This window comes from Manacus vitellinus, unplaced genomic scaffold (genome assembly GCF_001715985.3).
Source record: "Manacus vitellinus isolate BGI_N305 unplaced genomic scaffold, ASM171598v3 scaffold_13_pilon, whole genome shotgun sequence".
NCBI classification, from domain to species: domain Eukaryota; kingdom Metazoa; phylum Chordata; class Aves; order Passeriformes; family Pipridae; genus Manacus; species Manacus vitellinus.
Genome location: NW_021938999.1, coordinates 1,955,295 through 1,983,270, shown reverse-complemented (window position 1 = coordinate 1,983,270; position 27,976 = coordinate 1,955,295). Strand labels below are relative to the sequence as shown.

At 37.9% G+C, this 27,976-nt stretch overlaps 1 protein-coding gene across 2 annotated transcripts; it reads left to right on the top strand.

The window, feature by feature from the left end:
* Positions 1-104: 104 nt before the first annotated feature.
* SLC13A1 (solute carrier family 13 member 1) lies at positions 105-27,678 on the top strand. Of its 2 annotated transcripts, XM_018067964.2 has the most exons (16): positions 105-219; positions 1,935-2,063; positions 2,821-2,957; positions 7,661-7,848; positions 8,437-8,488; positions 8,577-8,643; positions 9,156-9,319; positions 11,874-11,993; positions 13,163-13,261; positions 13,351-13,452; positions 19,520-19,623; positions 20,492-20,601; positions 21,265-21,426; positions 23,460-23,597; positions 23,699-23,880; positions 26,112-27,678. In XM_018067964.2, the coding sequence occupies exons 1-15, from the start codon at positions 121-123 to the stop codon at positions 23,840-23,842; spliced, it is 1,815 nt and encodes a 604-aa protein (XP_017923453.1). In that variant the 5' UTR covers positions 105-120; the 3' UTR covers positions 23,843-23,880; positions 26,112-27,678. The 2 variants fall into 2 exon arrangements, with proteins under 2 accessions (XP_017923453.1, XP_008924832.2); XM_008926584.3 differs by lacking the exon at positions 26,112-27,678 and having other exon boundaries at positions 9,159-9,319; positions 23,699-24,146.
* Positions 27,679-27,976: the final 298 nt, after the last annotated feature.

Sequence of the window (27,976 nt, the reverse complement as noted above, 5' to 3'; positions counted from 1 at the left end):
CCTGCTTTAGCAATGGCTAAAGGTGATAGCTTGGAAAAATATTAATCAGAGTCAGCTATTTAAAGTCAGACCAGTTTTTTGGCAGTTTCTGCAGGAAAATTCATCTACCAACCATCAACCATGAAGATTCTTAGCTACCTCTTGGTTTACCGAAGGTTGCTGCTCATTGTCCTCACTCCACTACTTTTACTTCCACTCCCACTTATCATCAAAACCAAAGTAAGTGACCTGCTTTGAGACGTAATTATTTTGCACCTGTATGTAAAGACAGATTCCCAGATCTTTTAAGATTCATAGAATCATAGATAGTTTCTGTTGGAAGGGATCTTGAATAAATTCATTATGTTTTCATTTTGATTTTTTTTTTGTCAAAGTGTATTGGCATAGAATTGTAGAGAAGACAGCTTCAATGTAAAATTCTGTACTGGATTCATGAAACTCTGAGTCACATATTTGTTTTCTTGTTCAGAAGTGCTTTTCCCATTTAACATCATCTAGATTACATTGAAAATCCTGTCCTTGCTATTACCTTTTGGACACTTTTAAACAGCTCTGTATGACTGACAGTGAAGATGAACTGTCAGGAAGAGAGCTGCATTTACTTTTTTGTTTCATGAAGGATTTTAAGTTCATCACATATTGTCCTGTCTGATAGTAAATGACTGAAGTCAAGGACCTGATAAATTTCCTCTAGTTCCTAGATAAAGAAAAGTCTGTGGCAGGATATCTTAGTTTTATTTTACTTGGAATAAATTCTTCAGGCATTCACTATTCTTTTGACAACTCCAAGCTGATGAAACAGCTATCAAAGATGTTGTTAATGATTCTATTTGGTATAGCTCTGATGTCAGTAGAATGAAATGGAGTTCTCCCGTGATGCGTTATCACATGTGCATTATACATAATCATACATATCACGTGTGACAATACATGAAAGTTAATTTCAGAAATGCTTGCATCACAGATAGTGATTACAGAGCAACATGCTTCACACTCACATCACAGTTTCAATATTTCAGTTTCCTTTTCAGGAGGAAACTCACAGGAAATTCTTAATGTGGTAGGACTTGAGTAAGATGAACATTTGCTAGATGAATTTTGACATTTTCAAATTGTTTAATACATAACAAAAACTTCTTTCAAAAAATAAATGATAGTCATAGCTGACTGACTTAGATTTAACATTGTTGTTTTACCAGTCAAAGGTTCCAAGAGCCACATCATTCAGCTTTCCCTTTCCCAGTACAAATCATCTGTGCTGCTGTTGGGCAGTTTCATACCCTAACCAGTGGCACTAAAAGCCATTTTCCTTAAAAGCATAAATAGAAATCAAAAACACACAAAAGAAGTTTCTAGGATTTTAGAAGAAACTAGACTTACTTCACCTGCATTTTACAAGCAGCATTGAAAAAGATTCTCCTGGTAAAAAAAAAAAAAAAAAGAAATAGAAAAAACTCTTGTTTTTCAGGAGTTTAAATAAAAGACAGTCATTAAAATTACAAGTCTTAAAAACAACAGCTGTGTTTCTTGTCAGTCTTGCACAAAGCTTTTTTACATTAGATCATATCCTTGCCTTATTGATATTGATGAAAAAACTTCACTGATTACAGGAGAGACAAAACTTGACTGTGAGTTCTCCTAGAGGCTTAAAGGCTTGCTTGCATATAGAGAATGTTTGTGATTTATGGTAATTCATGGCCTGAGAATGCTCCAGAATGACCTGTGTGATTAATTGTCCTTGAAGGATTAGGCAGCTGACTTTTCCCCTACCTTTCCTAAGTCGTAGAATTTAAATAATTTTACTACCTCTTAGAAAAATCAGGTCCCTTGACTCATACTTTTTCCAGGTGTGGGGAATCTCTCTATTGACATAGCTGTGATTTTTTCCACTGGATTATCAACTCATATTTTTGTTGGTGCCTTTTGTATTCTAGGAAGCAGAATGTGCATACACGTTGTTTGTGGTTGCCATCTTTTGGCTCACAGAAGCTTTGCCACTGGCTGTTTCAGCTTTGCTCCCTGCCTTTATGTTCCCATTGTTTGGTATAATGGGATCCAAGGAGGTAAATCTTTCTTTTCTCTCTTTTATATTGTGGATATCAAGGATCAAAACTTCAAAGAAAGAAATGCATAATGTTGAAACCTGTCAGGCTAATCTATGGAGTGCCAACCACAGTAGTTCTACCTCAAAATTTGCTTACATGCTTTGTCCTCAGGACTTGTTTGTATTTCTTTAACACTTTTTTCTGTATTATGAGTGCTTAGATGCCAGTCAATAGAAAAATGCTAGTTACATATAAAATATCTTAATGTTACAGATGTGAGGTGTCATACTAATGACTCCATGCAAAATGCTGAGTGCAACCCCATATGCAAAATACATCTTCATGTCAAAGTGATGACACCATACTCTATGTTTAAAGTTGTTATTGTATTTGTTGAACAGATGACAAAAGTAATAAAAGCAATATTTCATTGGTGATTTAGTCTATATGCGAGATGTGACTGATAATTTTAGGTTGTTCTATCATAAGCCCTATTTTTTATTTTGTTTTAACAATATGCACTTTCGTGCATTTACTCTTGCAACATTTGGTTAAATGAAATTAACAGTTCTAATGAACTTAACAGTTTAATTTTAAGTCAAAAAATTTTCCTGATATTTATTTCAGTATATAATATTACTGTATTTTTTTCCATTAAATTGATAATACCAAATACTATCAGAAATTCATCATTTGATTAAAAAAAAGGTTGGTTTTGGTTTTTTTTTTTGGTTGGTTGGATTTTTTGGTTTTTGGGTTTTTTTTCTTATTTCAGGTGGCATCTTCTTATTTTAAAGACTTTCATCTGCTGCTGATTGGAGTAATTTGCTTGGCAACGTCAATAGAAAAATGGAATTTGCACAAAAGAGTGGCTTTAAGAATGGTGATGCTGGTGGGTGTCAAGCCTGCATGGTATGTGCTAAACAATGTCTTGAAGGAAATAATACTTGTGGAAATCTACGTATTCCAGAAATAATTGCCTAGTGCTTTTTCAGTAGTAGAAATTCAGCCTTTCTTTTCTACTCAAAGTAGATATTTGACTTGATATGATTGATTTCCAGGTGACACTTTATTATTTTGCTGAGGTCCTAATTGAAAGTTCCCTTTCAGTGATTCTGTTCATAATAAGGATCCTTCTGGACAAAAAGAATGGTTAATTTGTGAATAATATAGGGGTCCTGTTTCTTGATGGTGTTTGGAACATTCATACCCAATGTCTTCAATATAAAATCTGTTTTATGCTGATTATTAATTTTTATTTCAATAGTGTTTTCAAAATTCTGGACATTCCCAAAAATGTATTTTTGTACACATTAAGTACAATGTCTTTACCTATGTTTTTTTCCTTTGTCTACCTATGAAAAAACTATCAAAAGAGAAGAACTTCCCCAGATGGATGAGGTGATGAGGGAAATGAAATCACACTCTCTGCTTACTCGCTATCATCATATATCTTATGAAGTGAAAACTCTTTGCTTGCTTTACAAACTTGCAGAAAAGGTTTAGGCCCAGAGGTGCACCTGTCAGCACACCAGTAAGGCTGCAGATAAGATTTGTAGAGCAAGTTTGGCTTCCCAGAATATATCATATTCATGACTCCTTGCCAGGAAACAGACTGACAGGAAGCAAAAGGTCAGAAAATCAGAAACCCCAGGTCTAAAAAACGAGATGGTCTAACTAATAGCACCTCATGGAAATGCTGGATTATTTCTATTCCTCAGTGATTTGTCTGACCTAATTATAAATATCACAGTTATTTTGCTTAGGTTCTGCATGTTTTGATAACTGGTAGCTTTCTGTTTTGACAAAATGATCCTTACAATCTTCTTCTACTGCCTTCCTTTATCTTTGGCTGTATTCTTGAGCTATGTAGATTTAGTTGTTTCGACTTCTATTTGGTTGATCACTCCTAAAGCTGACTTCTCACCTTTTGGCCAAAATCTTGAAAGGGAGGACACAAGTGGATGGTGTGCCATGCTAAGCTGAACATTGCTGGGGAACTTGCTGTGGGTAATCCAACCTGCAGCCAGCTGCTGAGGAGACCTAGAGTAACTCCTGAGATTAGCTCAGTTGGTTAGAGCATGGTGCTAATAATGCCACGGCCATGGGTTTGATCCCTGTATGGGCCATTCACTTGAGTTGGACTTGATGATCCTTACGGATCATCCCACATATTCCAACTCAGAATATGCTGTGAAACTCCACAGAGAGCGTTGTAACCCTGAGGAAGCAGTATCCTTCATAACTAGCTCATCACATTTCCTGATCATGACAAAGGGATAATAAGATTATGATAAGACAATTGGTGAAGGATCTACCCATCTCTCAGCATCTGCTGCTCATTAGTGGTGCCCACAGCAGTGGTGGTGCTGTTCTCTGCACCAGCTGTCCTCTGCTGCTTGCAGCAGTCCCCAGCCAGCCTGTGTACATTGGAGACTCATCCTGCTCAAGGTAGAGATACCACTGGAGGAGGTTTCTGCATTAGAGGTCATGAGGGGGTGCAGCAGTGAAAGTAGAATAGCAGGAGACTTCTGGATTTTTCATTATGCATTCTTCTGGAGAAACAAATATATATCAGACATAGTGTGGCCAGCAGGACCAGGGCAGTGATTGTCCCCCTGTACTCAGCACTGGTGAGGCCAAACCTCAAATCCCGTGTTCAGTTTTGAGCCCTTCACTGCAAGACAGACATTGGGATGCTGGAGCATGTCCAGAGAAGGACAACAAAGCTGGTGAAGGGGCTGAAGCACAAGTCTTATGAGGAGCGGCTGAGGGAGCTGGGGTTGTTTAGCCTGGAGAAGAGGCGGCTCAGGGGCGACTCTCTCCAAGTACCTGAAAGGAGGTTGTAACCAGGTGGGGGTCAGTTTCTTCTCCCAGGTAAAAAGTGATAGGATGAGAAGACATGGCCTCAAGTTGGACCATGAGAGGTTTAGATTTGTTAATAGGAAAAATTTCTTCTGTGAAAGGTTGGTCAGGAAAAATTTCTTCTGTGAAAGGTTGGTCAGGAAAAATTTCTTCTGTGAAAGGTTGGTCAGGCATTGGAACAGGATGCCCAGGGAAGTGATTGAGTCACCATCCCTGGGGACAATTAAAAGATGTGTAGATGTGGCACTTAAGAACATAGTTTAGTGATGGACTTGGCAGTGTTAGGTTTAGGGCTGGACTTTATGGTCTTAAGGGTCTATTACAATCTAAATGATTCTATGAATCTGTAAAGACCTCCTGTCATTTGCACCATGCAGTCTGGTCTGCAACTAGCAGAGAAAGGTGAATATGTCTATGCAGCCTGCAAGGACTAGAATGGGTAATGAAACATTAATTGTGTACTACATAGCCAAAAGTGACTTTATACTTAAATGTAAATGAAATTATCATCCAAGGTTCCATGCAAAATATTTTTTTAACGATACCACTGAGAAAATAATGCAGAAAAACTGAATGCAGAGGCTGAACAGGATAGAATATATTTTACTATTTTGTCATCACTTTCAGAGTTCCTCATTAGAGCCCACTACATTGTACCAAATGGTCACATGATCATCAATCCATCAAATGCTGGAAATTTATGCTGAACAGTTTTGAAACATGTTAGTGAATTCCTTAATTTGCTTTAGTTTTTAACCTCCCCTGCAAGTTCTACTAAAATGGCATTTTTCTACAGCTTGAAAATTCATATTCAGTGTGCTTATCCTGACCAGTAATTTCTGCATAAGAATTCGTCCTAAAAACACAATTCTTCTAGAGCGTCTGTCTGACAACCTAACCGAAAACTGCCTAAATTAGTGGGGTTTATTGATGACAATTTCTGTTAAATCCGGTCCACATCTTGCAAGTCTACAGATCATTTTATCATTATGCAATTAAAAGCTCACAGAGAAAAAACAAGGTGCCTCTGCTGAGAAAAAATCAAGTTTGAAATGTTGCTGCTAATGGCTGAAAAGAAAGGCTATGAGAGACATTTTGAATAGTATTTTTACATAATAAAATAATGTTTACATGATTTTTATGTAATTTTTATACTGGCTTCATGTGCTAAGTAGACCTTCCATTTCTTTGTGGAGCTCTTGATCAAGGCTGGGCAAAGAGCTTTACAAATTGCACAGATGACTTCTGAGAAAATGCTGCACCACCACCATCCCTCTACTCAGCTGGTCTCTCACTGTGGTGATGCACGGCAGGTGTTTAATGGCAATGACAGCACCTTGGAACAGGAAGTCAAGAGGACTGTTCGCATTCACAACTCCAAAAAATGCAGTAAAATGACTTTGCGGCCTGTATTCTAAATTTACAGTCCAACTTCACCAGATACAACATGGAATGTTTGATTTTTCAGTCATTGATACAATTCAGTGTATTGCATCAGTCCAATCAGGAATTGCACAGATGCAATTCCTATTTGTAGTAAACTTGAAAAAGTTGTGCCAAGACCAGACTAAGGCATTCTAATGACCTTCCCTTTCCCTTTTAATATCAAAGAAGATGTTTATTGAAGCCCCAATAATCCCTGTGCCTGGCTTGGTGTTCTGATTAAGAACTAAATACCATTTACTGAATTGTTAATATTTCTTCCCATAACAACTGGACTGGTATCTAGAGGACTTATAGACAAAGAGATAACTCCATGATGATGATGTATCATCATCATCATCATCATGGCTGGGCTTCACGAATGAAGATTTGGGAAGGGCTCTACCCATGTTTGTTGCAAGCGCGTTGGTGGCTGAAAAGGCCGATACGATACAGGCATGTCCGGTTGCAAAAGGCACAGCAGAAAGACTCCTTAGATGGTGTATTCTGCAAAACACGGTTCTTTCTGCGTTGCCTTTTCTCCTCAAGGGTGATCCTGCATGCGTTCTCAAAAGTATCAGCAGTGTTATAGATGGTGTGTCTCCAGGTCTCCTGATTGGAGGCCAGAGTAGACCAGTTATGTTGATCAATATGGCCAAGGCTGAGATGTTGTTTCAGGCAGTCCTTGTATCTTTTCTTTGGGGCTCCTCTCTTGCAGTAGCCGGTAGCAAGTTCACCATAAAGCAGGATCTTAGGGAGGCAGTGGTCCTTCATCCTTGAGATGTGCCCTGCCCAACACAGCTGTGTTCTCATCAGCATGGCCTCTATACTTGTGACTGCTGCTTGTTCTAGAACAGATGTATTGGTCACAAAATCTGGCCACTGGATGTTTAGGACTGAACGGAGACGGCGTTGATGGAAGCATTCTAGGAGACGCAGGTGGTGGCGGTAGATGACCCATGATTCAGATCCAGACCTGGATTGTATAATGCAAGATTAATAGCATTAGCAGTATAGTCATTTTAACTCTCATTTGAATTCATGACGTATATGGTGTTCTTTCTTCAAAGATGACTCAAATATAGTATAATTCTGTAAATAAACATTATTACTTCAATTGACAACATATTTGAACCTTTAACACTAAAATATGGTAATTTCAGTGTCTTTGATCAATTTTAATTCATAAACTTCCTCAAAAATCAATTACAGACTTTAAATTTTTAGTGTTTCGAGCTTTCTGTTGAAAACATTTTCCATTTATATTAAATAGACTGGTGATAGGAGATGCTACTGTAGCAGTCACAGACTCGTCTCTCCTATTCCAGGCTTATGCTGGGTTTCATGGTTAGCTGTGCTTTCTTGTCGATGTGGCTCAGCAACACCTCTGCTGCTGCCATGGTGATGCCAATTGTAGAGGCTGTAGCTCAGCAGATCATCAGAGCTGAAGTAGAAGCTGATGCACTGGAGATGTCTTGCTCTAATGGCTCCGTCAACCCAGCACTGGAGCTGGACGGTAGGCACGCGCTGCAGCTTCCGTTCTTGCCTGCCCTCACTCAGCAGTAAAAAACACATGAAATACAATTAAATGACTGGAGAAGTACTATTGTCATTGCACGCTTCATTGTGACACTTCTCTTGGAATACCATGTGTGAGCTCTCTCATGTTCACAAAGATTGATTAAAACAGGTGCAGAAGATGGCAGTTTCATGAGAGGAGGAAAGAAGGGGAGAGGCTGGCTTATCAGTCTAGTAGAATGTCTGAAATATGACTGCAGGCTATAGATACACTGAGCATTAAATGTTAGCACAAGGAAAGAGCTCTTTAGTGTCTAGGGTAATGCTAGGAGAACAAATGAATCTAAACTGGTTTCCTACACGGTTTGATTATAAGTTAGAAAGATTTCTCCTCATTAAAGGATTCAGATTCTGGGAATAGGAGTCATGAACGAATAGGGAACAATTCAACTGTTTCTCAGACCAGCACTTACAAATGTATTCATGGGACAATGTGAAGTGATTGCATGGAATGGGACATGCTGATGGAGCCTTTCCAGTTTTGCTCCTTTAAATGCTTATTTGTCTTTGTATCACTGTCTTACAGAACACATAGGAGAATGTGAAAACACTGAGTGGAAAGAAAAGCAAGTTAATGGGTAATTGTTATTAATTTACTAAATTCTGCTCTAAGAATTCTTCTAAATAGAATATCTGTTTATTACAATACATGTCTTTGTTTTCCAGATATAACAACAGTGTGGCTAGTACTGTGTGCACAGTTGAAAATGAAAACGAAAAAGGAAATGAACAGGTACTTAAGGTGTCTTTTTATTACATAGTGTAACTTAGTTTTAACCTAAATCTCACTTCTATGCAACACCTAACATGGCACAGGTAGCAATGAATCTAGTTTCACGTGAATAAGAGATATATGTGTAGTCACACATATACACACAGTTTGCTTACATAATCATGTCATTAGTGGTTTTGTGCTCCCAGTGTATTTTACACAAGTTAAACCAACCTCACCAGAGTACAAAGTTGATATCTACAGTGTGTATATATATATATATATATCAGTATATATAAGGGAAGTTCTTGTCTCAGTAAAGACAGATCAGGAAAAGGACTTCAGAATTTGACTCTTCCTCCTTTTCCTTTGCATGAATAATTGCAGTACCGCTATAATAACAAACCAAACCACACTGCTTACAGCTGTATTACCAGCAAATTGTCTTGCTCTTCTAAGGCATCCTTGAATCCTATTTTTGTGCCTCATGATGAGCCCTTCATATATATTAATTGGTGTATATACTTTCTAAGCAGAACCTACCACCTGCTGAAGCAGAGCGAAAAGGCAGAAAGGACAAATACAATGGGATTCTCAAAGTGATGTGCTTATGTATTGCTTATTCTGCTACCATTGGAGGGCTGACCACAATCGCAGGAACATCGACTAATCTGATTTTTACTGAGCACTTCAATTCGTAAGAGACTATATTATTTATATTCATTTTAATCCAGACTTCTAACATTACTCTTGAGCTCTCACATGGTTCGCCTAAAATGCATTAGAAACTTTACCCTTTGATTTGATATTACTCGATTCTATTGCTTTTTTAAATTATTTGTTAAAGACAGAAAATGAAATTGCATGGTTGTATTTGCTTTACACAGAGAAAAGCTATAAATGATCTGCCAGCACATACAAGAAGACGATCATTCTTTGGTTAAGTAGTACTTTACTATTTGAGTAACTGCATGGAAAAAGATGGGCTTGTCTGAGAAGGAAGGCGCTACTTAGTATGAATAAGATAGGCACTATTAGGTTGTAAAGAGCTGTTATTAATTTCTAAGCGAAGCAGGGGTTAAATCTGGGTCTGCTTAGCAAAGACCCTCAGGAGAGACTTACAAGAGGCTAAGCATTGTTGATATGAGGAATTTAGGTCCATTAATAAATGAAAAAGAAAATAATTTCAAGCCAGTCTGAAACCTGCATTCAGTGGAACACCTTGTTTTGAGGTTTTCCAAATTATTTTTTAATATTCCTTCTCATATTTAAGTAGAACTGCTTTGAAAAGAAAATGGCAGATTTAATTCCAAAGCTCTTGATAAACCAATAGTTCTTGCTGAACTTTTTTTTTCTGCAAACTATTTATTTCCAGAAATATGCATACTCTAATTTTGAATGGAGTAAAATAAAGTACTATCCTTTGGTTACCCTCTGCCCACTATTTTGTATTGCACATAGCAAAATGTTAAAGACCAGTTATTGATTGCATTTGTAGTGTTTTCATTTTCCAGAGGGAATAGGTCTAGAAAATAAATAGTTCAGTGTGTCCTGTCCATCCTTGCCTCCGGTAAGACCTGTAGTAGATAATCCAACAGCAGGTAATCCAACCAGTATTATGTAATAGATCATTTTGAAAAATCATTTAAACTGATTGTTCTGTTTACCTGAGGAATATTTGGTCGGGAGTTGAAGAATACCTAAATGCAATATTCAGATTAGCAGAAATACACAAATATTCAGCCCCGTACAAACCTACTGTGGAATATAAACACAATAAATTAACATATTATGATGGAACTGAATTTTTAGCATAAAATTTTTAAGAGCTTGTTTATTGCTCAGTAAGAAATTATCACATATGTTTCAGGAAAGACCATAAACACTTTAGCAAATGATGGAATGCTAAATTGTTACAGTTATGTCAGATTTTTCCTATCTTACAATTTTTAAATTCAAAAATTGATATGGCTAATCATGTAATAAAAGCTACATAGCCCTGTAATCAATAAATAATGTAACAGCACAATGCTTTTAATTGTTCTAGTTTCATTGTCTCATCATTATGTACAGTTGCAATTTAGAGCATCACCTCAAGAAGACGATAGGACTTTTGGTTTTGTCCCTGTTAGCACTTTATTTGCAATACATCTAAGCATCATAGCAAATACAGATCAAACCTAAAATGTACTTGAGAGAGCATTTATGATAAGCATTTACAGCTTCAAAAACCTATGTAACCATCAGAATTATTTTCCTTCTAGCAAGACATGAAATACAAAAGATTGGCTAATAATCAGAAATAGTCATTAGAGACTCTCTCTGGACATTTTATTTCCATTCTACCTGATTTTTTTGCATCAAGGAGGAAGCTGTTTAAAGAGATTAGAATTTTCTGACTTTAGAATTAAAAGCTCACTCAGTAGAGTTGAAGGAGCTCAAGGGAAGAGTAATTTCTATTCACAAAGTAAATTGTAAAACAGGCTTTCATTACGCTGCCCTTTTGACTCTCTGGCATCTTTCACATTCAGGAGCAAAATAATTTAAATTGTAAAACAGGCTTTCATTACGCTGCTCTTTTGAGTCTCTAGCATCTTTCACATTCAAGAGCAAAATAATTTCTTTCAGTAAACCAGAGCCCCTTTCTCCTTTTTTTTATAAAATCACATGGCAGGGAAAGCTCTGGCTGAATGGTCCACATCTGTAACAGTAGGTTAAGACAGCCTCAAAGAGACAAGGTGACTGGAGAGACAATCCACCTAGCAAATGAATATTCCTGGAAATTACTAATAGTAATTTTGATTTTAATCAGTTTTGAATTGCTTACGGAAGTTTTAAAAATACAAATCTCCACTGTTGTTTTCTGTGTTCATTGGAAGCTTTTTCATTTATTTTCTTGTGCTAAAGTCTCATAGAACTGTTTTCTTTCAACTTCTGTTTCCTTGTAGTCCTAATGGTCCTTAATGCTAATTAACGAGTGGCCCCCCCCTTGCCTACTGAACTCAGGTTAGACACATCTCAGTCCATGTCAGATCGCCAGATCTGTTGCTGATCCAGTGATCGAATAACTGGCACAGCTAGTTCCTGTAGTGGTCATGAAGATAAGGATGGGAGGGTGAGGAAGAGCATACCAGAGGGCACCTCATGCTGCCAGCCAGAAGCGCTGTCTTGCAGCAGTACATTCTGGCACTTCTCACAAGTCTTCATTCCTTTGCAAAGCTCAACTGAACATGTTTTTTACTTTCATCCAGACGTTACCCAGATTGCCAGTGCATCAATTTTGGATCCTGGTTTATTCTTGCCTTCCCCATTGGAGTTATTATTCTGCTGCTGTCCTGGGTCTGGCTCCAGTGGCTTTTCCTTGGGTTTGAGTAAGTAAATGGTATAATCAATAAAACTAAAGGTAACTGGTATAAAAGATAATTTGCACCAGGAGTAAATACTGCATCTAGGTTTAACGGGTTCAATAGGAAGAAAATGCAGCAACAATGATTTTCTGTCCTTGATTAGTATGACTTAATCTCTGGATGGAACAAGAATTTTCTAAAATAGGGATCCTTGACTATTTAGCTCAGCGTAAAAAGTTCATATCAAAAATGAGTCATCATTAAATAATGCATGCTTGCAAGACAGACGAATACTGAAATCTTATACATTTTGGTCTGACTGGAAGATTCACAGTCAGGAGCATGCCCTTTTGTGGAGTCAGGGATTGTTTTTAATACTTTAACAATATCTGAGTTATAAACTGATTATATTTGTAAATCTGAAGTAAAAAACTTCTGCTTCTTCTAAGTTCATGTGTGGTGGTATGGTAGGGGTTTTGTCTTTCCACAGAGCTTGGGTTTTTATGGTTTTGGATAGGACATACTTCTTTTGGGCTGATTCTTCAAAGCCTTGCTCTCCATAAGTTCACTAGCATCTGGAGAGATAAGTGGGACAGCAATCTTCCACAATTACATGGCTACTTACAGTGTGAGAGATGAAAAGTGAGACTATTTTTAAACAGATAGAGTCATCGCACACTTACCACTTCATATGTGAACATATATTGTTTTCTTTTTCTTGATGGTCATTTTTCTTGATTTGTAGTGTTCTTTTTAACACTGTGTAAGAGTCTTAGCCAAGAATGAAAACCTAGCTTGTAGCAAATACTCTGCAGGTTACTCATGTGATACAAACTTTTTCATTCTAAAACAAAGTAAAGCAAAGTCATAGATGACTTTCATTAAATAGCTAGGTTATATATTTGGTTGTTTCAATTAGTTTCCATGATAAAAGTTTCATGCTTCCTGGGCAAATGAACTAGTCAAGAATAGGACACATTTTGTTGCAGCCTCTGTCAATCTCCCACTGGACTTTTTCAGTTAATTCCAATATGCTCAGTTTGTGATAATAGAATTGGAGATACTGTACTGTAAAGTGACATTTTTCCTTTCGTAAAGTGTTTTTGGTAACTGATATTAGAAAAGTTAGACTTTTTGTTTTTCTTCTGTATACACTAATATACACTCAGCAATACTGCTGCTTTACATTCCAGTTTTAAAAACATGTTCAAGTGCAGCAAGAAGAAAACAGCTAGAGAAGAGGCCTCATCACGGGTGATTCAGGAGGAGTATAAGAAACTTGGACCAATGAGGTATCTCAAACTATAAATCTGCAAACAAGAGCAATTAAATAAAAGTGTGAATTTAAGAAAATTGATAACTCATTCTGTTTCTGTTGTAGCTACCCAGAAACTGTTACACTTGTCCTATTCATTCTAATGACCATTCTGTGGTTCACCAGAGATCCTGGCTTCATCCCAGGGTGGTCTTCACTTTTCCCAGAGTAAGTTGTCTCTTTTGATACAGCAGCGAGAACTGTACTGTGTCTTAACTACATACCTTCTTTTCTTTTCAGTTTTAAAAAATGAAAATATTTGCAATATTTCAGAAATATTCCAGGTTGATGCAAATCTTTGTAGTGTATACAGTATAGATAAACTCTAGAGATTTCACATATGCATGTGTGCAATAGCTGAAATGTGTTAAACCCATTACAGGATAAAATCAAGGGACTAGAGCACAAGTCCTATGAGGAGAGGCTGAGGGAGCTGGGGTTGTTTATTCTGGAGGGGAGGAGGCTCGGTGGAGACCTCATCACTCTCTACAACTCCCCGAAAGGAGGTTGTAGCCAGGTGGGCGTTGGTCTCTTCTCCCAGGCAGCTATCAGTAGGACAAGAGGGCATGGTCTTAAGCTCTGCCAGGGAAGGTTTCGGTTGGATATTAGGAGGAAATTCCTTATGGAGACGGTGGTCAGGTATTGGAATAGGCTGCCCAGGGAAGTGGTGGATTCTCCATCCCTGGAGGTTTTTAAGATGAAACTGGATGTGGCACTTGGTGCCATGGTCTGGTAACCATGGCAGTGTTGGATCAAAGGTTGGACTTGAGGATCTCAGAGGTCCCTTCCAACCCCGCTGATTCTATGATTCTATGGTAAGTGCCTCCTAGGAAGGATTATGCCTAGGTTTTAGACTTGATCTGGTGAGGAAGAACGCATAATGATTAATGTCACAGTATCCCACTTCCTCATCAAACATGAAATTTCAATAATGAATCTTTGATTAGAATTTTTTGATCTCCTGCACTTAGTGACAGCCACACTAGTATGCATACAGGCCAACATCCCCTGCTTTGGCAGCTCAAATTAATGCTATAAATTACTTTCTGTTCATACATAACTCCCTCAACATCACAGTTCAACTAATGACAAAAAAGTGAAGAACTATTACATTGTTTTGCTTTTTGTTTCAGGTTCTCCAGGATCACCTGGATTTTTTTTCCTAAGTAATCAGTCAGTCTTACAGGAACTTTACTGTGATATCTCCTTTTCTCTTGCTGTACTTCCTGTAATTTCAGTTCTCTTTTTCTTCGATAAAGGTCTGAGTTTTGCTCTGGAGTGGTAGGAAGTAGTTGCAGGATTGGGATGAGCAGGACTTAGTGCTGTTTAGGTCCTTACGGATTTGACATTTATTATTGGATGGCCCAAAGGCCAGTGCTGGACTAGGATGTAATTTCCAATTTTGTTTTCGTGGGCATTTGTCATAAATGACATTGAACCTGTATCCATCATGCTTTCTTGCTTTCAATATATTTTCATCATTCATGCACTTACACACCTTCCCCAGGGCTCTTCCAGAAAGCCTGGGAGTGGATGTTACCAGGAATAATTGTAGCACTTTGAACATTTAAAGCATGAAGCAAAATTATTTTCTGCAAAAATTGTCATTATAAAGCGTATTAAAAACTAAGATTGTTTTAAAATTATTTACTTTTAATTATCAAAATAATTGCAAAAGAACATTTACTACCCCCCATAACAACAGCAGAGCTAATGATCATTGTCTCGTATGAAACACTGCATTCTTGAAGGGGTTTTGGAGTGTTGACCTAATCAAGCAATCAATCAGCTAGCTAAGCAATCAGGCTGGCTTGGCTTCTCTTCCTGCTTCATATTAAAATTCAGTGCTCATTGAGCACTGTTTAAAGAGCTACATCTGATACTGAAAAACAGGCATGGTAAACAACCTTTCAAATATGGGACTTATGGCTCAAATTATTTTTTTCAGTCCAGAGAGCCACATATTCATATTTGAACCTAGCTACCATTGCCTGAGGATTTTTTTTTCACTGGCAGGGAAATACAGAACATTCTCAGAATAAGCATGGTTACAGGTTCTTCACAGGGACATTACTTTGTGGATGCCCTCTAAAGTTTTCCTTGGAAGGGAATGCAATCACATGTCATGTCATGTTAGGCTGAATCATGTTATAACTTGCATGAGGTAGCCTGAAGAGAAATAAAGATTCTGTTACACCCTTCAGGAGGAAAGAAAGCATTTCTAACTATTCAGAACTTGTCTATTTCCAGATAGCTCTCCTTTATCAATCAATTACATTAACTGGCATAAACCCAGGCAATTAGGTTTATACTTTCTGAGCAACGAAAACTCAGCCAAGATACATGAGTGGGGTAAGGGTCCAGCACAGGTATAACTGGGAGCAAGCCATCTTCTTAAAAAAAAAAACAAAACAAAGAAACACAACAAAGAAACAGGAAAAAGAACTCAAACCCCAGGAACTATGTTTCTGTCACTGTGATGCGACATGTGTGGGCTTCCAGCAGTGCAATGAGCTGTAGCTCATATCCCTCACGCACTCACTCCTGAAGGTACGCGCACACAAAATTGTTCAGTGTTCTGGATTTAAGTGTACAGATAGGCACGTGCACAACTTCCTAAAGTTTATGGCACAGGAAACAAGTATAAGGAAATTGTCTCCACCCTTACAGAAATCTGATAGTACTTGCTTTCCACAGGATCATATCCTGCAGTCTTGAGCAGGCCTCAGGGAGTTCTGTCATCCGAAAAAAGCTTTGACCTCATGAAAAGCCACAATATCAGAGCTATAAGTATGAGACCATCCCACACCAGTGAGTGAGTCCTATTAGCTGGAAATCATACCACTCTCAGGTTCTAATACCAGAAATGTCTGTCTGATCCTTTATTCTAATATGCTGAAGGTCAGGAGAGCTACATTGTTCTCTGTGTTAAGCTCAGTAGATATTCATTGTATTAGAACATGAATTTCCAGAAAGAAACCAGTCTTGATGTCAGGGTGGCAAAGCCCAGGTTCCTTGGATTTTGGAATTTACTCCTTTCCTTGATAGTCTATCCTGGTGGGTAGTCATGTCTGTTGTCAAACTCACATCTTGCTTTCTGTCTGAATATAACTTCCAGCTACATGTTCTTGTTGGATTAAAAACTTTTCTGTGATTGCTGCTTTAAAAATATATGTATAAGGTAATCATATCTCTTTATAAGCTTGCTTTGACAAACCAAATACTCAAAGTTTGTTTTGCTTCAGAAAAGACATTCCTATCACTCTCACAATCCATGTTCATGTTCTCAGCCCATTGTGTGCATCCTCACAAGTTACTCAAAGCTCTTTATTGTGCAAACACTGATATTTTTGAAATCCCAGCAGAATACTCATATTTAATCATGATACCTTCCCACTTTTTAAGCTAATTTTTGTAAAGTCAGCCAATTTTTAATCCATATTTGTGCTGTATCAGTGCTGAGTAGAGCTCATTTTAACAGCTTTATCAGATGTCTTTCAAAAATAAATTACATTTATGAGAAAAATTTGTAAATCTATTAAAGACTAATCAATCCTTTGCTGTCCTGTCCTGTGCCCGTTACCTCCCTCTGGGAGAAAACAGCAAGATGTTTTAATAAATATTGTATAACACTACAGAGAGCAGCACAGGCTAAAAATGCTTGTTTCCTCCCCGTCTGTTGATAGCATAGGATCACACATAATTTCTGCTACAGCAATTTCCTTCTATGTCCTGGCCTGATTCCAGGCTGTAGAGTATTAGCTTCAATTAGAGGAGTTCCAGGGTGGCCTTTGGCCAGGACTACAGGAACCTTATAAGAAACAGTAAGTTCAACACTGGGCTGCAACTGGTTACAGCTGATCTCTGCAAGGTGGGCTTCCCTCCTTCTTCCTTAGATTATTGCTTGAATGTACTCATGCTTTTTTTTTGCATGGTTTATCGATTTCTTTGATTCTAATACAAGACCACTATGTATTTTTGCCGACAGCCCTGTTCTCTACAATTATTTCAGCTGCAGTCATGTGAGATCTCCTGAATCAACAAGTTTTTTGCTTTCTTATACCACAATCAGATTTGCAGTTTATAAACAGGTAGACGTTGTATGTGCAATTGTATTACTACTTGGATAAATGTACTTTGAAAAAATATTATCTCGTTCTGTTCGGAATGGTATCATGTGTGTATCTTCGTAACAGTATGACTAATGGTAGGATGTTGTGTGTGTCCCAAGCAGGATTTTTGAGAATGGTGTTTTGCATCAGGAATGCTAAGTTTTGTGAGCAAAAAATTGCACCTCCCTAGTTCAACAAGCATAAATGCAAAGTGTAAATGCAAAATGGGGAGGAATGACCCCTGAAGGAAGGGGGTTGCACCTTGACAATGTTTAAATCTACATGGTATGGAGCAAAGAGGAAAGAGTCAGGGTCTTCTTAGTGGCACCCACTGACAGGATGAGAGACAATGGGCACACACTGAAACTTTCAGGAGTCCTGAACATCATGTAATGTTTTTACTTGTAACAGCAACCTAGAGAGGTTGTGGGGTCACCATCTTTGGTGGTATTAAAAAACTTTCTGGACAGAGTCCTGGGCAATTGGTTCTCCCCTCCGCCAGAGCAGGGAGGGGTTGGAACAGATGACCTCCCAAGGCCCCTTAACAAAATCAAACATTCTATAAAAATGCATCTGCCTAGAAGAAAGTGGCAGCATGAATTGTTTCTGTGTCCAGACCTTGCCTTCCTTCAAAAGTCCTAGCAAGTCTTAAGAGAATGCAGGATGGGATCCTAGAGGAGGAGATTTTGGATCTTTAGACCCAGCGCATCTGGTCCTAGGATAAGGGTAATATATAGGCAGAACCCTCTGACTATATAACCATAACAACATATATTTTTTAACCATAGCAAATATGTTTTTTCAAAATGTATTTTCTATGCAGGCAGACACTAGGAAGCAGGAGACACAAATTAGAGAATCACTTAAATTTCTATGGCAGCTTCATTTTGTGACAATGTTAGCTAAAACCATGCTGGTTTTGGTGTCAGTGCGCTATGCATATTAAGCTTTTTTGAATTTCACCTAACCAAGCAAAGGGATCTATCAGATCATGCGTTTGTAGCATAAAATCAGGAGAAAAATTTTTCTTTTCAGTGAAAAGCCCTTATTTAGTACAAAACAGTAAGCTGCTGGGAAGATCTGCTGGGAAGTTATTATTGGACCTACTGTAGCTGTATATTCAGAAAAGCATATGGTCTGAGGCTAAGAGAACAAATATATTGGTATATTGGTTCAGAAAATCTTACAGAACTTGCAGAAAATTGAAAAAATAACAAAAGTTAAGAAAATGTTTGCTTTAACTTTCTTCAGTAAAATTTTGATTCATTTTTAATGACCATCTTGACTGAAATAAGAGACTGGAATATGTCGCCTTCTAACAGTCTGTAACAGACTCAGATGGATGTGTTAAAATGGCCTTAGAGCTCAGCTTTGCACCTTGCCTGATCTTAGGGCTACTCTGTACAAGTTAGAAGGATATTGAATTAGCTTAAGAAACAGTAGTGCAAACAGTTCTCAGGCACTGGAAGTGACCAAAACAAATATGACCCTTGTGACTATGACCCTAGTAATGACAGCCATAGGAGGATGAAAATTAAGCTATGCTGCCTTTTCTTAGCTACAAAAACGTCACCCTTTCTGTGTGGCAAAACAACACATACTTACTCAAGATGTTTATTTATGAATTTAGAGGGACTGCACAAAATATTTCTACAGATGTGATGAGTTGACTGTGACTGTCTGCCAGGTGCCCACCCAGTTGCCCTCTCACTGCTCCTTGGCATCAGGACAGGGGAGAAAATAAGGTCAAAAAGCTTGTGGGTCAAGATAAAGACAGGGATACTGCTTTTCAGTTTCAATCATGGGCAAAACAGACTTGATATGGGAGAAATTAATTTAATTACCAGTTAAAAATAGAGTTGGAAGGTGAGAAACAAAACCAAAAACTAAAACACCTTTCACCCACCCTCTTTTTTTCCAGGCTCAGCTTGACTCCTTCATTCCTTACACCTCTGCCTCTTTCCACCACATCAAGTGGTGCAAAGGATGGGGAATAGAGGGTTCTGGTCAAGTCTACAGCAGCTCTTCTCTGCTACTCTATTCTCCTCCTCAGTCTTTTTCCTCTTCTCCTCCTGAATATGTATATTTATGTGATTTTTTTTTCCTTTTTAACTTCTCCTTAGGTATAAAAGCTATATTATGGATTCAACAGCTGCCTTAGTGATAGGTGTCCTGTTCTTTATCATTCCAGCAAAAACATTGTCTAGGACTTCAAATGGCGAAAACAGTTGAGTATATTTTGATATAGATTTTACTACAATAATGTACCTAAGATGCTACTATAAATAGAACTTATTGCACTGGTTAGAGGAATGTTGTTAAGTAATAATGCTAAAATCTTAATACAGGATAAAATTTTACTGGGATATAAAGTATCCCTGGCCTGGAAGTCAGTGCCAACAATTATGCAATGTTAACATCAGGAGCTAGTGCTGTGCAGGAACCTGCTGCCTGCAGCCCATCACCACAGGCAGAAACCTTTCTATTGACTGCAACGGGCTTTGAAACGGGACTGAATGGGCAGGGCTGGGCTTATTTTTGGAAAATTTTACTGCTTAATTAAGGTATCCTATAAAATTCAAAATAGTACATGAGTTCATTATCATGTAACTTTTCCTCTTCAAAATGAAATATTCCCTAAAGTATACTTCTAGCTTGTCCTCTTTATGCATTCAATTGTGCTGCTGAAATCAATGAGATCTGGGGGTTCATAGAGAATGCAAGACCATAACCTAAATGCGCTTAAGTGAAACAGCCTTTGCACAGCAATCTGTGAATAGTGCAGTCTTATTGAGTAAATTAAACTCACTGATATCCCACAGCTATCTTCCACATAGGGAAGGAGGGGAAAGGGGCCAATGTTCCACTGGTGGAAACTGTTACAGCTCTTATGTCTCCAAGCTGTGACAGTTTTCCCCAGTAAAGATCTGTCCCCGGAACTGAAGGTTGATTCCATCAGAGGCTTTCTTCATGTTATAATGATTGCCTTTGAATTTTTCCCAAGTACTTCCTCAGAGAGATTATTTCAAGAGCTTGTCAATATGTTTTTAAATGTTGTTTGGGGATTTGTTTTTTTATTATTTTTTTTTCTCTAGCTGTTTTTGGTTACACTCCACTCATTACTTGGAAGGAATTTCAGTCATGCATGCCCTGGGAAATAGCTATTCTCGTTGGTGGCGGGTTTGCACTGGCAGACGGCTGTGAGGTAATGCAATTTATAGAAGATACTGAACAAATAGCATGACCCACATCAGGAGCAACTCAGACATGCAGTGAATTCAGTTATTATCTTGTTTTAGCAAGTTATTCTGTAGCAATATTGAACATGATAAATGTGATGAATATTCAAGATGTTCACAAAGCAGGTTTACAAAAAAAGAAGCTTCCTTTGTCTTCTAAGACAACTGATGACTACTGTTTCTTATGTAATTTAAACCTGATGGCGGTAGGAGTTTTGAAGACACACTGTTTCCAAAGCCTTAGGGTTAATGTCAAATGTCACTGAAGTACCTCTTATGTGAACAATGGTGGTTACTCAAGTAAATCAAGCAGGTTTGGACCCAGACTGTGGTGATGGAGCCTGATATATGCATATTACCATTTTCTGATAAGACTCTACTAACCATCTCAGAGGTACAAATATAAATAAATGGAATATAGTTTGCATGGGCTCCTATAGGGAACAATTGAATTAGAAAAATGGGCTTAAAAATATGTGGTAGGAATATGGAAAATATTTCCAGTGTTTTTCTCTTTTACATAAATATTTTGCAAGTAGCAGATGAGTAAAGTCTCTTCTACAACATTTTTAAAATTTTTCTTACAATGACTTGCTAAACATAATAATATTGCCATATTCCTTATGCAGGTTTCAAAACTTTCTGAGTGGGTAGCAAGTAAATTGACCCCTATAGGATCATTACCATTGTGGTTGGTTATCCTGATATCCTGTCTTATTGTCACTTCAGTAACGGAAGTAGCCAGCAATGCAGCTACCATCACAATATTTTTGCCCATACTATCTCCTTTGGTGAGTATAACAAATGTTATTTTTAATCAGAATATGCTCTATCATCCATATAATAATACAACTGCTTAAAGAAGCAGTTTTTAAAAGTCTCCATAAAATACTTCATGCAGTTTATTTTCCTGTTCTGTATTGTGCATTGGATACTTGGTGGTTTAAAGTATTTCTTACAAAGGATGTGGAAAATTTAGTAAAATTAGATAAAAGTTCATGTCGTGGTCTAAATCCAGTCAGCAACCAAGTACCACGCAGCTGCTTGCTCACTCCCTGACCAGCATGATTGGGGAGAGAATTGAAAGGGTAAAAGCTAGAAAAGTTATGCGTTGAGATAAACTCAGAAAGTTTAACTCAGAAAGCAAAAACTGAACAGGCAAGCAAAGCAAAACAAGGAATTAATTCACTGCTTCCCATGGGCAGGTGGGTGTTTAGCTATCTCCAGGAGAGCAGGGCCCCATCGCACATAGCAGTTACTTGGGAAAACAAATGCCAACCTTCCAAACATCCTCCTGCTTCCTCCTTCTTCCCCCCACTCTGTATACTGAGCATGTGGCCATATAATAAGGAATATCCCTTGAGTCAGTTTGGGTCACCTGTCCCAGCTGTGTCTCCTAGCAATTTCCCACTCACCCCCAACTTCCCTGCCACTGTGGCAGTAAGAAAAGTAGAAAAGGCCTTTGCTCTGTGTAAGCACTGCTCAGCAGGAGGAAAAAACATCTCTATATTATCAACACTGTGTTCAGCACAAATCTAAAACATACTAGCCACTGTGAAGAAAATTAACTCTACCCTAGCAAAATCCGGCACAGTTCAACATATGAAAATTAATGCTGTTATTACTATCTGTGAAGATCTGAAGCTCTTAAAAAGGACAGATCTCTTAGAGTTTCTTTAGGACCATATCTTCAGCAAAAGTGGTTAACACTGCAGGTTGTCAGGAAAGAGAGAGCTAATAGATGTGCTTTACACATAATTCTCATTTCTTCTGTCCTTAGCTCAATTCAGTCCTTTCTTCTAATCCTTTTTATCAAAACATCTGATTTTTTCTTCTTCAAAACTTACTGATTGTCTTCTAGTCTGTCGATTTTCCTCTGAGCCTCCCTCTCTTCAGACTAAACAACCCTAGCTCCTTCAGCCTCTCTTCACAGGACTTACCCATTAGACCTTTCACCAGCTTGGTTGCCCTTCTCTGGACTCGCTCCAGCATCTCAATGTCTTTCTTGTTGTGAGGGACCCAGAATTGGACACAATACTCAAGGTGTGACCTCACCAGTGCTGAGTACAGGCAGATGATCACTGCCCTGGTCCTGCTGGCCACACTATTTCTGATACAGCCCAGGATCCCTTTGGTCTTCTTGGCCACCTGGGCACACTGCTGGCTCATGTTCTGCCGACTGTCAACCCCAAGGTCCTTTTCAGCTGGGCCACTTTCCAATCACTCTGCTTCGAGCCTGTAGTGCTGCATGGGGTTGTTGTGACCCAAGTAGAGCACTCAGCACGTTGCCTTGTCGAACCTCCTACAATTGGCCTCGGCCCATTGATCCAGCCTGTCCAGATCCCTCTGTAGAGCCTTCCTACCCTCCAGCAGATCAACACTCCCACCCAACTTAGTGTCATCTGCAACTTCACTGAGGGTACACTTGATCCCCTTATTCAGATCACCAATAAAGATATCAAACAGAATTGAATCCCTCATTGAATTCCTCTTACGAATTGCATACAAATGCAACTTCATCATCTTTCTTGCAGTGTTTTTCCTTCTCGTGCCTGTGAAATGTGAGCAGCCTTTGCAATAGCCTTATTTTATGGACTCAACTACAATCAGAAAACATCAGGCATGAATTTAAAGAACTATCTTTTCTCCTCTGAAGCATTCTCAGATATAATCTCAAAAAACAAGTTACCAAAAAAGTTATTTCTCACTATTTAGACTAGCAGTTCTATCTACAGTTCACCTGTGGTAATATAAGAAGTTTGTATTTATGTATTTAATTTGGCAATGCATCCCTTGACAGCTGTACTCTCTTATTTTTCAATAGGCTGAAGCCATTCATGTGAATCCACTTTTCATTTTGATACCTGCTACCTTGTGTACTTCCTTCGCATTCCTGCTTCCTGTATCAAACCCATCCAATGCCATCGTATTTTCATATGGTCATTTAACTGTTATGGACATGGTGAGTTTTAAACAAAAGTCCCTAAAGGGGATTTTAAACATTTTAAAAATTTTCTTCAGTATCTTGATGTAAGTTTCTGTTTTCTTTTCCCTCTTTTTCAGGTGAAAGCTGGTTTGGGCATTAACATCATTGGAGTTGCTGTAGTTATGCTTGCAATTATGACATGGATAGTGCCTATATTTGATCTCTATACTTACCCAAGCTGGTTACCAAACAGTCCATTTACAAATGACACTGGACTGTAAAAAAAAAAAAAAAAGTCTTGTTTCTTTTCTCACATGTGGTGAGTCACTTAAAATGCTTTTTGTCACCACAATGATAAGGACTTACATTACTATAAATGCCATATTTCACAGTCCCAGAGACTGATGATCCAGTCTGAGAGTCTAATCAGGAAGAGTGCTAGACTTTCTAAATATCACAGTTAGATCTGGTTTCTAATCTAGTTCAGCTAGTCTGAATTTTAATATCTTCATGTTGTGAAGGAAAAAAAATAAATGTGCATAGCCATTATCACCGGCAGTTTGCCCCCATTCTCAGGGTAGCAGAATAATGAAATGTACATTTTATTATTTCAAATATGTGTTCTTGCTATTTTTTATTTGGGGGTTGTCAGAGAACATATTAGTTTTCTGTTTTCTAGATTCAAACTCTGTTTGAAACAGTGTTGATCATAAACAAAAGATCAGGCAGGGGACTCTCTTGAACACATAGTTTACAGACCTGTCAGAAATGCACAGAAAAATGGAGAATAGCAGCATGACCACTTAAACAGCACTTTATCTATTAAACACCTTGTAACCTGGAAGGAGAATACATACTTAAGCATATGTTTAGTCTAACTGCTCCCAAGACCTCACTGAAACATATCGTTACTGCTGTGAAAACAAGAGTTAAAAAAATTAATATTTCTCTGGATCAACATGTATTGATAGATCTGAGTTGATCTATATAAATGGAGATTAAATGATCATCATATCTCTCTGCCAAAAGTAGAGATAAATCCCCTTGATGAATGAAACCATAAGACAGAGTGCTGAAGATTTGACACTCAAACTGTCAATGAAGAGCATCTTCGCCCGCAGGCTCATGATCTCTATAGAACAGGTGGCAGTTTAAGGTTACTAAACGGTGTTAGTGTTGTAATGTTCTAAACACAAAACAGTGCAATGTAGTCAGAATGGAAGTTGGAGTTCAAAGATATCTTCAAATAATGATGTTCTATTTGGTTGTTACATGTTTTTCACCAAAAGGACTATCACCTGTTGGGAAGACCGGTGATAATTTGTAAAGAGCATGTAGCTAGTAGTCTGAATGAAAGCTGCATGTATTTAGCTTGGATCATGCCTTGGGACACCTGCATGATAGTTGTAAACCTTAATCTGTCTTTTATAGATAGTGTAAATTATCCATTTTTCCTAAAAACAACAACCAAAAAATGCTCGTTTTTTGATTACATAGTTTACATTTATTTTTGATAGTGCACATTTAGAGATGTCAGTCATGACTTCTATAATGCCAGAATACAGCGTATTGTTGTATATGTAGTATGCTTCCTTTAGCTATTAGTTGCAGATTCAGCTGCAGTGAATTATTAAAGAAGCACTTTTTCTTAATGATGATGGTTTTGTGTAAGTAGTTGCTGTCTGTGCATGCCACTACTCTTTTAAGCCTGACTGAGGCTTCTATCTCTTTAGGATGGCAACCCCACCTTTTTTAATGCAGTGGTAAAATAAGGCTATGGCCATCACTAGCCCTATCAGGAGCTGCCACTATACAAATAACGATGACTGATCCCCTGCAGCAATGATTATGATTACAGATATGCAACATTTGGCTAAATGAAGTCAGGTACCAGTGGGAAATGCTTATGCAAGTAACTAATCCAAGATACAAACCTTGGATTATACTATATGGTGTTCTCCCAGAAGAATGTGCAGTGCAGGAGCTCCTGGCTTGTGCAGGCCTGCAGACACAGAGAGGACAAACAGCTAAGAGAATGCTCTTACTTTAAGGTTCCCAGGTATGACCTTCTAATTCTGTCAGTAATTTCCAGATTATTCAAGAGCAGCAGAAACAGTGAATCACAGAGTATTTCAAGTGGAAGGGATCTCAGAAGACTCTCTCATCCAATCTCTTGCTCAAAGAAGGTTAACACTGAATTCAGACCAGGTTGTTTAGGGATTTTTCTAGTCACATCTCAAAACTCTCCAAGATGTAAACTGCACAACTTCCCTGGCTAATGTTCTCCAGTGCTTTACTGTCCTGGTTGTGAAATATTTTGTCTTTAAACAAACATATTCATTTTAGGCTAATAGATTCATTATTGTCCCTTTTATTTGGGATGAATTCTTTTCTGTTTGTAAAACTGTCTTTTTCTTTTTTAATGAAACATGAAAAAGAGAAGACAATCCTCTTTGTGGCCTTATGTTTACCAGTCCCAATGGATGTGATATTTTCGGTCTCCACAGGTCTGCTCTGCAGTATTATAATCATGTGGCAATTGTTTTTCAGCCAAAGGAAATTTATTAACTGTTCCTGAACTGTTCCCGAGTTTTATTAATGTTCCCAATACAGAATTGGCTGTTGTAACCTTAGCCTTGGATATGGCAATGTCTACAGAGGTCCATGAGTGCACTACACCATGAAATCAGGCTTTGACACTGGTATTCCTTCTTCAAGTTACACATCTTCATGGAAGAAAATAAACATTTTGCACTGTTTAAGAGAACTCTTCAGAAGTTGTCAACTGTACTAATTGATACAGTTTTCAGTATGACCTGAAGCTCAGTTTGTGCCAGATGATTTTTAGCTGTTCATTTTATTTACTTTTTGGTTTATTCATAGAATCATAAATAATATGACAAAAAAGCCCATCATGTCTGAACCCTCACATAATTCAGACCATAGAATTACTTGTTTTCATGACAGAAAGCATGGTTAAGTATTTTAGTAAACAAGAAGAGAGTCAATTTTTTTAATGAAGGATGCACTTTTAAAAACTGTTTTCACTACCGTTGGCATATACGGTGAAAAATATGCAAAGAGAGAAGGGAGAGATTTGTAAAGAAAGTCAGTCATCTGTTGGGCCATGTGTTTATAATTTGTCTAAATGAAATGCAGAATTATATATAAACTGGCTTTCAGTGACCAGTATTTCATTGTGTCATAATGTACCAAATTAGTGACAAAAATGAAATGATCAAGCATGAGGTCTTTGGAGATTGCATCCTGTAAGTAAGCCAGTTGTGAATAAACAAGTTTGTAGTAGTTGGAGTGCAGGGTCTCACCAGGATTTTTAACTTGTTTAGCCAGAAGTTTAAGGAATGGGTCAGACACAATCTTTGAAATTATTTGTTATTATTGCTAACTTATCTTTAAAACTTTTGGGAACCTTTTAAGTAAAAATTAACAATGCTGCAGTGTAGGGATTAATATTGCTAAAACTTTCTCACCCAAGAACATTGAAATGGAGGAAAAAGAGAATTTCAGAGTGTGGGTATGCAACAGGTGGATTTGACTCTGACTGCAGGCACAGAGCACTATGCTGACTGCCAGTAGAAATACACTCTACATATCTTGCTATTGTATTCCTTGCTCTGACCAGAATTTGTATTATGACAAATGGTGGAAATGCACCTACAATTATTTTAAGAGTTGATTAATATATAATGACATAAACTATTTGTAAATTGCTTTGCGCGTAATTTCCATATAAAATGGTGTGGTTTTTCTTTGTCTCAGATGAGTCTAATTAGTCTACTGTGTTAGTACATAAGTAATATTTATGACTTACTATTTATTTGTGGTCCATTCCTGATGAATTAAAAGGAGCCTTTGCCATGCACTTCATTAGAGAGATGTGCCAGGTCTTTGTTCTCCTTTTCTATGGCCATGCTATATTTAATATATTTTCACTTTGCTTTTGGAAGATGTACATTTAGCTTACCAGAAACCACAAACCATGTGAACCCTGGAAAAAGCTTCTTGAATTTCCTATTGTTGCGATCAGATAGTCAGATCAGTCCTGCAGTGTAAATCCCCCTATGAACATTTAAAATAAAATGACTGTGTTTGTTTACTGCAAGGGTCTTGCTTGTTTAAAATCAACTAGCCAATAGCTTGAGGGCTGTCTGAGGAGCAACACAGCACAGCAGCTTAGGAAGAGTGAAGCAAAAGATCCCACTTTATACCCTGGATCTTACAACTTTTTAGTTATGTCTAGATACCAAGCCCCTTTGCATATGAATAGCAACAGTGAAAAGAAGTTGCATGTTACGTGCAGCTGCTGGCAGGACTGGAAGGCTTCTGGTGATCCCTTAGACGTCCAGAAGTCTAATCATGCCCCCTTTTTTGCCCTGTCCTTGATAGCCCACAGC